Genomic DNA, 15635 nt, shown 5'->3' on the forward strand with positions numbered 1-15635 from the left:
TCTTTAAGTGTCTTATGTCTTACTGTCTTAATTTGCAAACCATGTTAGGACTGTCAGAAAAGTAAACAAACAAACAAAGAGTTCATGACTAGTGCCAAAGGAAAAACACTTCCACACTGCTTAATAACAAGTTGGGACTCCAGCCACTAGTCGTCAAGAATTCCTCAGTCCCTGAAGTCATAGGGTTTGGAGTAAATCCAAATGGGATTTTGCTTTTTTAAATTCCTTACAGTGCATTCCTATGGACTTCCTGCTCAAAGCACTGTGAGGCATGTTTATTATTCACAGTCACACACTTCCACCCTCAGGTTGCTGGCTTAGGATTTCCTTCCCCCAAAAAGCTGTACAGTTAATTCCTGAGGACACTGGGGGATCACCTGGAGCAGTAAACAGGTTGTGTCACTCACTGCCACAGCACTCACAGATGGGGCGTTCGCTACATGTTTGCCACATTGAACTCCTTCCCGGTAACTCAACACAGTCCTGGATTGGCTGAGAATACAGACGTATGTTTTCTTATCATCAATTATTCATATGGTCGCTAAAGTGTGTTTGTGAGGTAACTCATGATTGTTTATCACTTATTGTTTACAAACAGCTGACCCTCAGAGTATCAGGGCCAGATCCCACCCATGAGCAAAAATTCTTACAAGCTGATGAAGGGTTGGTGAAGGCAAAATGACACCTTTATGAAAAATTGATGAGAAGTCCTCACAAATAAAAATTACCTTTAAATATTTTCCAAGACAAATGAAGCTGAAACTAACCCATCATAGCAAAACTTATAAAGAAATAAAGTCTAAGAATGATTGGGGAAGGCTGGGAGAGGGGACACAGTTAACCAGTTTCAAGCTTCCTTCTACGAGGATGAGACTTCTCACTGGAATATCTCAACAGGTCATGTCATTTGCTGCTGTTTCCACAATGCAAATCAAACAGCTCAGATGGAAAAGTTTTTGTATAATATCTTGGATGACCTTGAGTCTAGATTTAGTCAACAAATGCTCATTGAGTACTTCCTGTGTGCCAAGCGCCAGAATCACACACAATCCTGGCACTCAAGTGGATCACAGTGAAGCAGGGAGACAGAAATGTGAACTCTAACACAGTGTGAAAAGTGCTCTAACAAGGGAAGGAGAAAGTGCTGTTTATGGGCAGGGCGGGTGGGGAATTGGCATTGCTTTTTCCTGGGCAGGACAGGGACGCTTCACAAAGGAAGCAGCACAATGGTAGGGTCTAAGGGTCTAACGTATTAGCACACATTCTGAGGCCTGTGAAGATAATTTGGGGGAATCTGAAAGCTGACACTACACCCATTTTTCAGTTGCTGGCTTTGCCCCCATACCTTTGGTTGCAATAGTTATTAGGAAGCATGTGTCAAAACATACCTCTTAACTTCCTATGCAAGATAAATGTGAAATAATGCTGGAAAACCTAAACCTTGAGGAGAAGTCAGGCACTGAATTTAGGAGTCTAATTTTCCCTCACCTGTAGGCTTTAGTAATAACATGCAAACTACTAAGGCTCTATAAGAAGTTAATGCTTACTATGCTCAGATTATCAAAAAAGAGTAAAGTCAGAATCATTATGCCTTCTAAAGAATAAAACAAGTTCCCTTTCCTTCTTTACCAGTGATCTTTTATGTTTTCTCTCTCTTTTTGGCTCCTGAGGTCTCTAGTTTTCCATTCTCTCAAGAAACAGTATTGCTCAAGTGTTTGACTTAAGGGCATATGCTTAGATATTCACACACAGTTTAAAAAATATAATACATGGACTATTTTCAGTGCCAAATGTAACTGTAATTATATATTTCTTTTGGATGTGCTTTATGTTATTAAAGCATGTAAATACTTTATCTCCCTCAAGTTTTCCACAACTCTATTGACAGAGAGGTTTTCTTTTTTTCCCTTTCCAAAGTGTTCAATATAACTTTCTGAATAGTCAATAACCTTGATTTCTGAGGACTCACCTTCTCCCAACATAGTCTTTGAAAATAATTTCATCTCCTTCCAACAAAAAACACCTCTGGGTTCTTTTATTTTGCTTATTTCCCTACAGAGAAATTCCATTTCTCACCCTCAATTTCTGCTTTTCCTTTCTGCTATCATATCCAAAATTCCTATGCAAGACCAAAAAGTATGCTAGTGATAACCAACTATAAATCATCCCACATTGCCTTGGATAGTAAAACTTCTGTGCCAACCACCAAGAAATGAAATGTCAGTGACTTTCCTGAGTTCCACTTCCCCACTATAGATATCCCAATTAACTACATAGTTTCCAAGCCAAAACACTGTAATTAGAACTGGGTTTTTTTTCAAATGTAATAAAACAATGCATGATCGTCATTTTCGGTTTGTTGATCAGCAGAGTAGATAGTATACACTTAATCTTCAAGTATGAGAGTTGTTTTCAGCACATCCATAATACAATGCAAACTATTCTTTGTGTTGTGCCCTCAGCAACAGAACACACACAGGCACACACGCACACACGCACCCACTCCACATTCAGAGGCACAAAGTTAACTACATCCTGAAAGAAAGAATTGTCACAACTTCCTGTCTCTCAAAGTCACACCTGTAATTGTAGCAGGGCTCCAGCTGCTGATGCTACAGATACATTTTCCTGTTCTGGGCACACCTTTTTAGGCCAGCAAGTCACCCACAACATTGTAAAGAGCTCTGTTTTAAGACCTTTGATCACTGTCTGATCCATTTTACCATATTCCAGCATCAAATGAATTTTATGTACTGGCAGTTTGCTCCTTCTCCACAACTCCTCTTCTGCTATCCTGCTAGTGCAGACACCATTTGCAGGAAGGGTCTGCAAAGGATTTGACATTTGGCATCAAATTCCCTTACTAATGGGGTTACCGATAGCTGGAGAGCCACAGGACACCACGGGGGGAAGAACATGAGGCTGATGGGAAGACTGCTGGCAATCATGCCTTTCAGGGCGCTTGAGATGCACCCCACTGTAGGTGGTGCCAGGATTCACCAGGGAAGGAAAGCCAAACCACAGCACAAAGACATGGACACGGGAGATGCCAAATGGACCCTCAAGCACAGACACTGATGGCAGCACATACACACTGAGCCCTCTGGCTCCTTCCGAGAGAAGTGTTCAGCCCCAGGCTTGCAGACTCTCCTTACTGCCCCCACCTGCACCCCACCACACACACCGTTTACAAGTTGTTGACCTAATATTCATCAACCGAGCAGGAAGAGAACCAAATAAAACCCTACTGATATCTCAAAGAAGAGTAAAGCAGAACCTATTTAGACAAAAGCTCCGGTTTGTAAATGAACACCACCACCCCGCCCATGCCTATTTCAGACACCACTACTCTTAGCTATCCACAAATCTACCCTGGAAGAGAGAGGGTAAGATCTGGAACAGGATTTAACTTTTGATATAATCTTTAAAAAAAGAAAAAAAGAAAAGAAGGAAAGACAGAGCAAGCCATAGTACTCCATTAGAAGTATTTTCAGTTAAACAGAGTAAAATGTTTACCCAGTTCTTAGGAACCTTATAGCAGTTTCACAGACTGGAGAAAAAAATCTTTGGGAGTCAAAAGCACAATGTTACAGAAACGAAAAGTTAAATAAATTTATATTGTAGGGATTGATGGCTTAGGTAATTGAATTAAAAGAGAGAATCATGGAAGAGATCTACATAATAATTAGCTGCTGAGTTTTCTCTTGTCGCATACTCCCAAATGGAGTATTTAGCATTCAGCAGACTTATTAAGGAATAATGCCCGACTGGAATTAACTAGCACCTCACTCTGTGTTTTTGGCACAAACGTAATATTCACAAGGCAAAACACGCTGATTGCTGGTGTATCCTGTGGGCTGTGCTGGGCGTCACATTCTTTGGAATAATCCATATTACATCAAATTTCAGAGCCATAGGTTCTCCCACACCACCTAACTTCACTGAAAGGCCTGCTGCTGCTGGGCAACACGCAAAGAAGGGGTGAAGTTTCTAACCCTCAACCCCTGCTCCAAGAGAGAACTTTCCAAGCTTCACAGCTGGCCTGTACTTGAAATGTATTTAGTGAAGATCTGCTATCTCACATGCACACAAAGAGCTTCCTGGTCCCGTGGCTCAGTGACACACAGAGGTAAGGGAGCTGGCTCAGTGTGCAGCAGGTCCCTCTGCAGGGACCAATCAGTTCGTCCTCCCCGTGTGAGGCGCTCAAGTGCCACACTGGGCCATGCCCCTCCTCTCAGGCACCATTACTGTTAGGTTTCTTTAAATTCAGCTGCTCCTAAAGGAAACTCCCTGGCAAGGGAAAACAGCAGCAAAGGTAAAAGAATGCTGAGAATTTGGCCGCTGCCTGCAGTATTAGGAAGAACAGCAATTACTCAACTCTCTCCTAGTGTCAGAGGCAGAAATGAGTAAGTGAATTTGGGCAAGTTTTGGCCTGTCTTTGCTCAAGCTTCTCTCTTTGCAGCATCTGTCACCTACCTACCTCACAGTCGTAATAATTAATGAAGTAAATGAGAAGATGGAGAAAGAGTGAAGGCAGCAGGCCAGCACAGACATAAAAGAGAGGCATAAATTTTACCTTGAATCCAGACTAGGCCCCAGTTAATACGGCTTAACGATTGCTCACATTTAAAAGATGTCACTAACTTTCCGATAACTACATTTTGCTGTCTCCACCGCCTCACAATAAACAGAACTATGGGAGAACTCTTGATCTTTTCCCCCACAGCACTTGGCAGAGTCAAGTAGACACTACCACTGTTTCCTTCTCTGGCTCTGCAAATACAAGGTAATATTTGACTCCTGACCAGGACTCTGGGTCATAAAAACATAGATCTTATGACCAGAAGGGCCTTAAGATATCATCTGGTTCAGTTCCCCTGCCTTCAGGCAGGTAATTATTTAATTCCCTTTTGGCAAATTAAGGCAAAGTAAAGTAAAGGGAAGTTGAGGAGGTTTTATTCAAGTTACTGAGCTAATAAGGGATGAAGGGAGATTCAGAGGCAACAGCTATTTTTTCTCCTTTATCATGCTATTCTCACATGTGTGAATTTTGTGATGTTTGTTCTCCCTTTCTGAGCAGCCTCAAATGCCTCTTGCAACAAGCTAGGATATATACAAATCCATTCGTCTTCTTGATTAAAATATGAGAATTTACTTGACCTTTCATTTTTCTATCTTTGACAGGGGCAATCCATTTTCCTAAAATATGTCTGAAATATAAGAACTCAGTCATTGTCAAAAACACACAGCATACCTCATCTTTCTCAAACCATTTAAAAAATCCTTCTAGTTGGCTTTCACAGGTAAAAAGCTGAATACAATCTACCCCCTTTTCCTCATGCCTATACCTTTAAAAAAGCAAAGCTTCAAACCATGGAAAGTGAGGAAAGGGGAAACAACGTGAAGGTTTTCAAGATCTGCATTTGGCAAGAGGACAAATGTTCTGCTTCTGCGGAATTATAAACACACTCTCTGAGGGGACCCGGCACACACATCCCTCCTCACACCAGAAGTCTGAAATGGCCCAACCTACTCTTAATATTAAAAGTCTAGTTCAGATCAAACTTCCTCAAGGTGGTTTTGCCATATTTTGGCAGATCTTTTGGAGTCTTAAAAAAAGGGGTATCACAACTCTCCAACATTGGGGTGCCTTTCGTTTTATCACAGCTGTGAACTGTTTTGCTGGTGGCCTTTGGATTAAGAAGCTAAATAAGTTACCTCTGGACGACCAGGACTTTGCAGGCTCAGGTTTCACTCCGCCCTGCCAGAAATTCCTTTCTGTTTTGAATCTGAGATGTTTGTTTATGGTTTTTGTTTTGAAATGCTAACTAAGACAGGCCCAGTCTCTAGTTACAGCCTATGTCTATTTTTTTTTTTTTTAACTTTGCTCTAACCAGAGTGGATGGTTGTTACGGACTTCGCCAAAATCTCTGAAGACAAGACTGTTCAAATTACCTTCAATTTATTTGAAATGTAAAAATGACACCACCTTAAAATATAGTTAACACTTCAGTGTCTTTCTTAGATGTCCACAAATGCTCCCAAACTCTTTCAAATAAAGTTGCTATTTTTGTATTTGACAAACACATACATAAATGAAACCCTGAAATTTGGAAGGTTCTATCATCTTGCTTGCAGGGTGTAGGTTTGAATACCAGCACTCTTGAGAAAAGGGGCGCTACAGGGGCAGCAACTAAAGAGTTTCTGGAAAACAATTCAGTTTTTACCATATGATAATAATGTTTGCTTGTAAAGAAAAATATAAAAAAAGAGATTCTAAGGTTTTATCTTCATCAAATTCTTTCTCCTTGTTCCATCATAGCCAATCTAAAGCATTTGCCTTGTGAGTTCTCGAACCACAGTTACTGGGTAAAAATGACACTTAATTCCAGGCATGGGATTAAGCTACACTTCCTCTTCCCAAAGTGGGGCAACAGCTACACTAGGCACTAAGGGGACAACAAGAGTCAGATATTTTGATTCTAGGTGTTCCTTTCTAGCCTTCCACTGTAGCACAAGCCTCTCCAAGAATCTAGGGTGAAGCTGCAGGATCGGCCCACGTGAGGATGGATGGAATATGTGGGAACAAGAAAGGCGGCTCCGGGCCTTATAGCCGCTCCTGCTCCTTCCAGAGCCTGCTGGTCCCTTCTGTGACCCCACCGATCCCAGCTTTGCCTGGGCGATCCCCTTGGGTCTCCAATGTCTCTGGCGATGTCTGCAAACCCACAAAAAACTTCTAACTGTAAAAGGAAATTTAACTCACTTTCATGAAACCCTGTCATCAGTATTAAGACATGTTACCTTTTAAAAAACATTAATTTGAAATAGCTCCCTGGAAGTAAGGATCCAAACCACCAAATCAAAGACATGTCCTCATTCTGCTGAAACACCAAAGGAACTGGGAATTACAGCTGTTCCTACAATTCCTAGATCAAACCAATGTTTTCTTGGTCCAGGCAGAGGCCTTGGACTCCTGGCCCCTTGTTCTCCTAAGTTCACAGGCCCTTTCTTTCTGATAAACATCTGAGACCAGAATTCTCCCTGAGTCCCTTGTCAAAGAGACTTAGTTAAGTGTGGAGGAGGTGGGTGTGTCCACAAAGTAGATGTTTTACAAACTTACACAGAGAGAAAGCTGAGAGAGGACAAAAAATAGAATGGAAGTTAGATTACTATTCTCTTTCTAAGATCATTTTGGTACCAGGAACTATACACACACGTATGCACACATATGTATGGGATCACACACATATATGTGCTGATTCTCTGCAACCCCCACTATACTATTTACTGGATAGACAACTACTAATATTTCATTTGTACAGATGAGAAACTGAAGCCACAAACAACTAAGGAAGCTGGCTGTCACAGTTAAAAAGTACTGGAGCTGAGATCTGAACACAGGCTTGGTTGAGCCACAGGCCCTATTTTCTTTCCCCTAAAACACCCTGCACAGAGGAAGGGTGAGGAGGGGGAAGTCTTGCTCAGTGCCATGCCCTCCACTAAACCCTTCCTGGGAGTCAGAGGCTGAGTCAGGGCCCCTCTCGGTTGCTCCTGAGATGCCCAGCACTTCCTCAGCTCAGGGCTAAACAGCTGTAAATAAGAATCTTGGATTGTAATTGCTGTCTCAGCTAGCTACCATTAGGCCGTGGCCTCTGCAAAAGCATAGCCCCTATCTTATGTATTTGGGCTGAGAGTAATTCTTGTGATAGTGGGTAACATATCAAGTCTTACTCCATGCCACACTCTGTGCTACGTGCTTTACGTGAGCTAGCTATTCACTCAAGTGCAGTCCCAAGATCTGCGGTGCTGGCATCACCCGGGAGTTTATTAGAAATGTGGCATCTCAGGCCCCACTCGGACCTATTGAATCAGAATCTGGCTTAGTAAGATTCCCAGGTGATTTGCGTGCACATTACAGTTTCAGAAGCATAGTTTTATCTCATCTAACCCTCAGAGCAAACAGAGGTGGTACTTATTACTTTTAACAGGGCAACTGAGGCCTGGAAAAGGTATCTCTACTATGGAGCACAAAGACAGACCCATAGCAGCTGCTCAGTAAACACTGGGGGTGGAAGGATAGCAGGGAAGCACGGAAGGTGTCTTCTAGAAAATAATATGAAGTGTTGATTATACTGAGTTTAGATGCTCCCTCTTCCCTCAATAAAATACTTGTCCACAGATAAATGATTAAATTCCTATGATTTGATGCAAAAAAATTCAATTTCTCCCTCTTTACTTTCACCCAAAATATACAAATTTGTAGAAATCACTTAGACAAAGTATAACAAATGGGCATCAGGAAGAAAGGTAGCAAATAGTTCCACAGGCCTTTTAAATATATTTTTTAACTCAATGCATTTTTGGTGTTGGGGTAGGAGGGGAGGGACTCAATAATTCGCTCCCTTTATCCATTACTAAGGTAGAGGAGGATTAAGCAGAACAAGAGAAGGAACCCACATCAAGTTGTTTTACTCAATAGTGGTCAGGAGCTTTCCTTAAGTGTTTACCATGTGCTGGTCATCCTCTAAATGCTCCATATGGATTCACAAACTGGGTCCTTCAGCAACTCTATTACTAATCACCCTACACTGATGAAAAAACTAAGACGCACAAGAACAGAGTACAGATTTGACCCCGGAAACCAAGTTTCTAACCATCACATTCTCACTGTAATGTAAGTATTTCACATGGGGGAGTAAATGGGGGACTGGGGGGTAAGAAATTAAAATCTGTTCATTCTATAATAGAAGAAAAAGGGATTTTTTGAAAAAAAATATGGGCCCCAAATGAATACTTACCAGTGTTTATCTTGAGGGCATTCTTAAATTTAAGTATATTCAATGACTCCTCTGTCCATAAGACCATGGAGGTCTTGTCTAAGGACAGAGGTTTTCCATGATTTGACCAGGTGAACTGGCCAGGACACGCAGCAGAGTGGGAGGAGTCCGGAGATGCTGAGAAAGGGACACCTCTCAGTTCCCTGCCCACGCTTATTTGCCTAGGTGAACATGCTACAACAGAGAGAAAATCACTCTCAAAAGGAAACTTACCATTTTGAACAACAGCTAGCAAAGCGTTAAGAATGTAGACGTTGGGAAACACTCTGATATGTATTGCACTGGCTCTAAGAATGGGCAAGATTTCCTCCCCCACCAAAAAAAGAGCTCCTTACTCGTATTTTTAAACCTAGTTCGAGTTCACATTCTCCCTTCTAGCTTTGCCACCAGAGCCTAAAAAGATCATCTGGGATCCTGTTATTCCCAGAACAAATCTTAACCACATATTTCATTCACCAACTAATCATGCAGATTTGAGAAATCACTTCTATTTGGCTTAACTTACATACAGTTATGGAGACTTTTTAAGGCTTTGCTGCCTTATTCTTAACTTTGATTAAGAGTAGGGAACCCAGCTCTGCAGCTGACCCAGTCTGTACAGAAGGCCTTGTATAGAGCACAAGATCAATGAGTGAGTGAGTGGTTTCTACCTAGTCAGTCATATGTTTGAAAATTCAGCTTTGGGGAATTCGAAAAAGAAGGCTTTTGGTTTGTTATTTGTGCATGCTTGGCTAATTCACACAGTTTCTTCCTCAAACAATTAATTGAGCTTTACTGGGGTGTCTCCAAATCCTGATACTGCATGTGCTGTATGGAACATGGTGTTACAGGAATGTGCTACGCCAAACACTTAACCTTCTGCCCATTCTACCATGTCCTATCTGATGTTAGTTACACATGGAAGTGGCAGTGTCATCTCTCAAGTTAGTACCGTAGACTGACAGACACTAAACACACCCACATTTTTCAGGAATTTCATAATTAATGGTCTGGAATGTGTTTCGGATTATTCTTCAAAGGATGACATAGTTGCCCTAAGATGAATTCATTATTTTTCCCTTCTCCCATTTGTCATTCTTTAGTCCTCCCACTCCATTATCTTTTTAGGGTCATCTGTTTTATCTACTTCCCCTAACTTCATTCATGATGCCTGTCCCCTGCATTCCCAAGTCATTCCCTCCATCATCCACATCACTGCATCTTAATCAAGCCACACAGAAACCTGCACCCTCTCGCTACAGTTGAAGATAATGCCCACAGTATAAAGATCATTCACATAGTTTTCTTCATAAAGTAACCTGTCTGTTCACAACTGTACTGCCAACATGCTGCTTGTAGATTCTCCTGGTCTCTGTTAAGTGTGTGTCAATGGCAGAAGACAGCTCTAGAGTTGCTCTTTTTTGCCTTTCTGCTACCATGCAATTCATTTGCCCACTGCCAAGGGTTTTATGGGACTGATCTCAACAACAGTGAGAATTCTGTAAGCTTGACAGTCAAGGCGCAGGTCATGAAGTCTTGTCATTTGTGTATGTGCAGTAAATAGTCTCTCCATGTTTTGTCAATATTTACTTTTGGGAGGAACTAATTATTTCCTTGTTTACTTGCAATGGTTTCACTTCCCATACCCTATTAATGTAATTGTATAGACCCTCTGCTTGCTTCTCTATCTGGCATCGGTGAGTTCACTCTCCAGAAAGACTTTTGAGTGGAAAATGAAACACATTAGTCAAAAACAAGGAGCCTTGGGGTTTTTAAATTTTCTAATGCCAATACATGAGTTTTAACTTTGCCCCTCCCCTCTTCTATTAAATTACTAAAAATTAAAATCCGGGGACTATTACCTCTAAGTCCTACATTCCAGAGCAATGAGAGGAGGTCATGCGGCTTGTGCACAACCAAATGGTTTGGTACATTATCTGGCCTCCTATGGCCTGCTCTCTGGGGCCTCACCTACATCCCCCATGCATTTTCTTCCCCCATTCACTGACTGTCTTCTGGTGATCAGAGAAGAAGCTGTAACCTTCTAAGAGCAACAGTCAGAAAACCACATTCTCTTCTTTGCTGAAAGTACCCACCACATGTCTGGTTCTTCTCCTCACTGCCCCATGGTAAGGGGGTGGAAGAAAAAGTTAAAAGATGTGGGCACATAAAAGGTGGACTGTATTTTGAAGGAGAGAGTTTTTAGATAGCAGTGGTGAAAACATGGAAAGTTAAGTTCCACAAAGATGAGGCCACCGAGTAAGCATTCCCTGGGAGAAGAGCTGGCGCTTACCTGCGACAGCAATCACCTGGATCTGCCACAACAGCATTCTCGGAGCAAAGCCGCTCGATAGGCCCCACTAGGTTCCAAATCATTCTGTCCTCACAAATGTCAAATTCAAGCCATCCTCTCCCCTTTTATCACTTACAGAGAGAAGGCTAGTCGTGCTTCCCCCACCTCACCTCACCCCTTACAAGTATATGTACTATCCACATGGGAGAAAAAATGGTCCTCACCCCTTTACCTCAAGATATAATTCTCCCTGGCCAATCAAAATATTCCTCCTAGAAAAAATTCACCACAGTAGTTTTCTAAAAGTCTGCCTTTGATCTCCCAAAGAGGTCTCCCATCCAGTCTCAGGAGTTCAGAATCCAAACTTGCTCCTCTGGCTCCTAGGAGACTTACCTGGAGGCAGGCAGCTTGGCCAAGAACAGGCCACTTAGGATGCCACAAAGGCAAGGGGAAGACTCACCAAATGAACAGAAGTGGTAAAAGGACTTATGCCCTCCCTGGGGCCAGAAAGCACCTTTTAAAAACCTTAGATATCTAGCTCTATGCTTACTGTTTTAAATGCACTCAGCCAAAATTTTTTTACCAAGGAGTAATTAAATCACGATTTACTAAATAACAATCTAAGTGATGTTTTTAAAAAAATCCAAGTGTACATGTCACAGGACACAACTCTTCACATTTAATGTTTCAGAAAATGTTCTTTCTTCAGTATTCTTTCTATGGGGAGGATTGTCCATCCACACAGTCACTGCACTTTGAGAGCCTACTATGAGCCATTGTGCCTTAAAACCTAAGTAAGTAAGCCACAAGTTGGAAGAGGTCCCTTTCTACCCCTGATTTATCTAACTAACTATGTGAACAACAGCTAAAAATATGATTTCCTCCCCACAACACCAGTATGGAGAGTAACACAAAAGCTACTGCAAGTTGGCAAATACAGCAATGTAATTTGTATTTAAATTGTGTCATCGAAAGCAGGTAGATTAGCCATGATAATACTTCTTACCACACAACATGTTTTCTCAGTGTAGCCAATTAGAAGTTTTCAAGAGTTTTCATTAACAAATACAACCAGTAGGGGTCATTTTAGTGCAAAAATTGCAGCAAAAGAGACTTCAACATGAATAAAATATGTCAATTCCTATAAATGTTAGTTATAATAATCATGCTTCAGTGCATGAATTTCTGAATAAATGGAGACTGAGGGAAACACTGGCCATTGAAATATTTATTGCAGGTTAACAGAAAAACATAAGGGAAAGTCAGCATCTTCTAGGTAATTACTGACATATGAAGACTCCTCTACTTCTTAAAAAGGATTTTCCATAAATATTGCAGTGAAATGAAAATACTTGAAATTTTAGACACACGATTGAATATATATGCCTAAATCCAATCATGCCAGGTACCACTGTCCTTACTTTGGTGTCATGGATTTAGACTGCAACTTGACTGCTGCTTTTAGCATCCTAAAAATAAAATAAAATAAAAAATGCCCTGAGCACACAATTTTGGGAGCTGAAAACAGGCTGGTTAAGTGAAAAGTGTTGCTTAAAAACACTAAATGAGAGAGAATCATGGCAACAAATACTTCCAAGCATTGTCAAGGCCAACCCCAAGTGCATGGGGTGTTACCAGAAGAAATGAAGCTATGAGGGATCACATCATTTCAGAGGAATGAAAGGCTCATCAACAACAAACAGCCAAAATAACTCTATACTGTGACACCAGGATATTGTTGCCAAAACACTTGATTACTGTGAATGTTCCCTGAGCTCCACATTGCCTTCACCAGAAATACATTACAAAGAAACAAAACAAGGGTTAGACTCTTTAGAACCTCCAAAAGTCCTTCCCAGAGCATAGCAGTTTCCACTACATTTAACCTTTTTTCTGTTGCTTGTTCTTTTTAGATTTATGTGAGCCTGGCTTAAGTAAATTATACACTCCAAGTGGCAGGGTTCAAAGATGTACCTTTTAGTACAAGTCATTCAGAATTCCCAAAGTCAAACACATAAAACTGTATCAGAAGTTAATCTCCTGGTCATTTTTTTCCGAATGTGAGAGGTAAAAACATGTTATAAAATAAGACTTAACACCAGATGAGAGGCTTTTGTATTTCAGGCAAAAGAGCTCTTCTAACTTAACGTCCTAAGGGAACAAACAGCAACGCAGTCTCTTTCCTCCGAGAATTCCCTTCACTCATTACTGCCCACTAGCTTCCAAACCAGAAAGGCCTTCCAGATTTTCCAGAACTGTTCTAACTCTCAAAACTACAGGCATAAATAAATACGTGTATGTATTTAAAGATCACAGAAATGAGACCTTTTAAAAAGACCCATTATATCGTTAGGATTCTCACCTCCTTTTGCAGTACCGCAGGGCAATAAACAAACACACACACACGATAGGATGCTTCAGAAGAAACCCTTCCCTGCTCTCCTGGGTGCGGGCTGTTGAGGAGTAAGAAGGGATGGGAACAGCGGGCGCCTGCCCTCCTCCTCGCCGCGCCTGCGGAAGGGAGACTGCTGCGATCCGCACCACGATGCCCCGAACAGCATCATCGCCCCCAACGTCAGCCTGAGAAGGGATCCCTCTTCTAAACGATGCTCACGGGGTCCTGCCCATTAACCAGACAAGAACCCACTGCACCTCTCTGGACCCCAAACCCGTCCAGGTCCCCGGAGGCCGGAGCAGGCGGGCAGGGCTTAAGGCTGACACCCACCCACAGGTTCTCCGAACCAGGAGGGGCTCCCCTGATCTCTCCTCTCCCTCCGTCAGTCTCGATATCGCGGCGCACAATGCTCAATGGGGTAACGAGTAGAACAATCCTCCCTGTCAAACAAAAAGAAGGAACCAACGACACGATTGGGAATACTCGGGTAGCTGATCTGAAATAGGCAACCACTCATAGAACCAACTTTTCACTCCTAGGGGCAAGCCCTCCTCCTCCTTTCCTTCCCCAGTTCAGGAGAAAAGCCTTTGACCGCTTTCAATAGGCAAATAAATGAGTAACCACCGTGTGTAACTTCCCCTGGGCTGACATATTCCGGAGCTGAAATTGATTTACATGCGAAGGAGGAAGGGGGTGAAGGAAGAGCTCAAGGAAAAAATAACAGGAGAGTCACACGGGGAGTGTAAGCGGAAAACACGTCTCCTCCGCCAGCAGAAAACGGGCTCGGGAGGACGCTGTGCAGCCCTCGGGGCACACTGCGCCACTGCGGGGAGGGGCAGGGGCCCGGCGCCCGGAGGGGCCGCGACGGACTCCGCAGTGTCCCCGCCCCGGAGCGCGGGTCCCCGGCCCGGACGGCCACCCCACCGCGCCCGGCCCCGCCGGCCACGCGCGTGCGAGCCAGTGCGCGGCCCGCGTCGCCCCCGCCCACGAAATCCAACCTCGCCTGCGGCCGGCCCAGCATCAGGGGCGCCGCGCGCGCGGGAACCGAGGGACGCGGGGGGTCTCCCGGGGACGCAGGCAGCCCTTCCTCCCGCGGAGCCCTCGCTCCTCGGCAAAGTCTCGGCCAAACTTTGTTCGGCGCAGCCAGCGTCGAGGGGGCGGCGCAGGCCAGGTGGGAGGGGGTCCGCGGCAGGCGGCCGTACCTTCGCAGACGCCCACTTCGTACTCGGTGATGGAGTCGCCATTGAGCGGGGGGCGGATGACACAGCGCAGCCCGCGGTCGCAGGCTCCGTGGAGCCCGTAGGCGCCGCCGCAGCTCTCGTTCCTCTGGCGGGCGCACATGTAGCAGCAGCCGCAGACGCCCTGCACGATGCTCCCCGGGCAGCTCTTGGGCTCTTCGCACTTGGACTCGTCGCAGGGCAGGCAGACCAGAGCCCGGGTGCCGGAGCGCGCCAGCAGCACGAGCAGCCCCAGCAGCGAGACCAGGAGGTGCCCGCAGCCGGCCAGCCCCCTACCCCCCGCCACCAAGTACATCCTCCTGCGCCGCCGCCGCCGCCTCCTCGCAGCCGGGCCGGGAGCGGGGCGGGCGCCCTCCCCCGCGCGGGGCACACGCGCTGCTGCCGCCGCACCCGCAGCCCGCGGTCCTCGCCGCCCCCCTCGGGGCCCCCGGGGCGCGCCTCCCCTCGCGGGGCGAGGCCCCCGCCCCGCCTGCGGGCCGCGCCGACCCCAAGCCCACTAGCGTTGGCGCCAGCGGTGGCTTCCCCTCCTCCTCCTCTTCCTCCTCCTCCTCCCGGGAGGGAGGGGGATAAAAGAAAAAAGTTTCCTCCCGGCAGCTCCGGTTCAACCCAAACTTCTGGCGGTGGCGGCGGCGGCTGCGCTCGGCTCTAGCCCGGGCCGGCGGCGCCGCCTCCCTCTCCTCCTCCGCGTCGGCCGGCCCCGCGGCGGTGGCGGCGGCGGCGCAGCCCCCAGACCGGTCCCCGCCTCCCGAGCCGCCGAGCGGGCGCGGTGGCGCAGCAGAAGGTCCGCGGCGTCCGCTCCGCGCGCCCCGCTCGCTTCACTCCTGCGCGGCTCCTGCGGGCGCTTGTTTATGGCTCGAGCCTCCGCCGCTCCGGCGGCGCCCTCCCCCATCCTA

General features: G+C 45.0%; 1 protein-coding gene across 5 annotated transcripts in view; it reads right to left on the reverse strand.

The window, feature by feature from the left end:
• The window catches only part of CRIM1 (cysteine rich transmembrane BMP regulator 1), a 191626-nt gene extending 176305 nt beyond the window's left edge, over window positions 1–15321 (reverse strand). For all 5 annotated transcript variants that reach the window (XM_073214387.1, XM_073214406.1, XM_073214394.1 and 2 more), the window contains exon 1: window positions 14707–15321. In XM_073214387.1, coding sequence (XP_073070488.1) covers window positions 14707–15037 — 331 coding nt within the window. In that variant the 5' untranslated portion in view covers window positions 15038–15321. The remainder of the gene's footprint in view (window positions 1–14706) is intronic.
• Between the last annotated feature and the right edge of the window lie 314 nt (window positions 15322–15635).

Source organism: Manis javanica, chromosome 1 (assembly GCF_040802235.1).
Source record: "Manis javanica isolate MJ-LG chromosome 1, MJ_LKY, whole genome shotgun sequence".
In the NCBI taxonomy this organism is placed as follows: domain Eukaryota; kingdom Metazoa; phylum Chordata; class Mammalia; order Pholidota; family Manidae; genus Manis; species Manis javanica.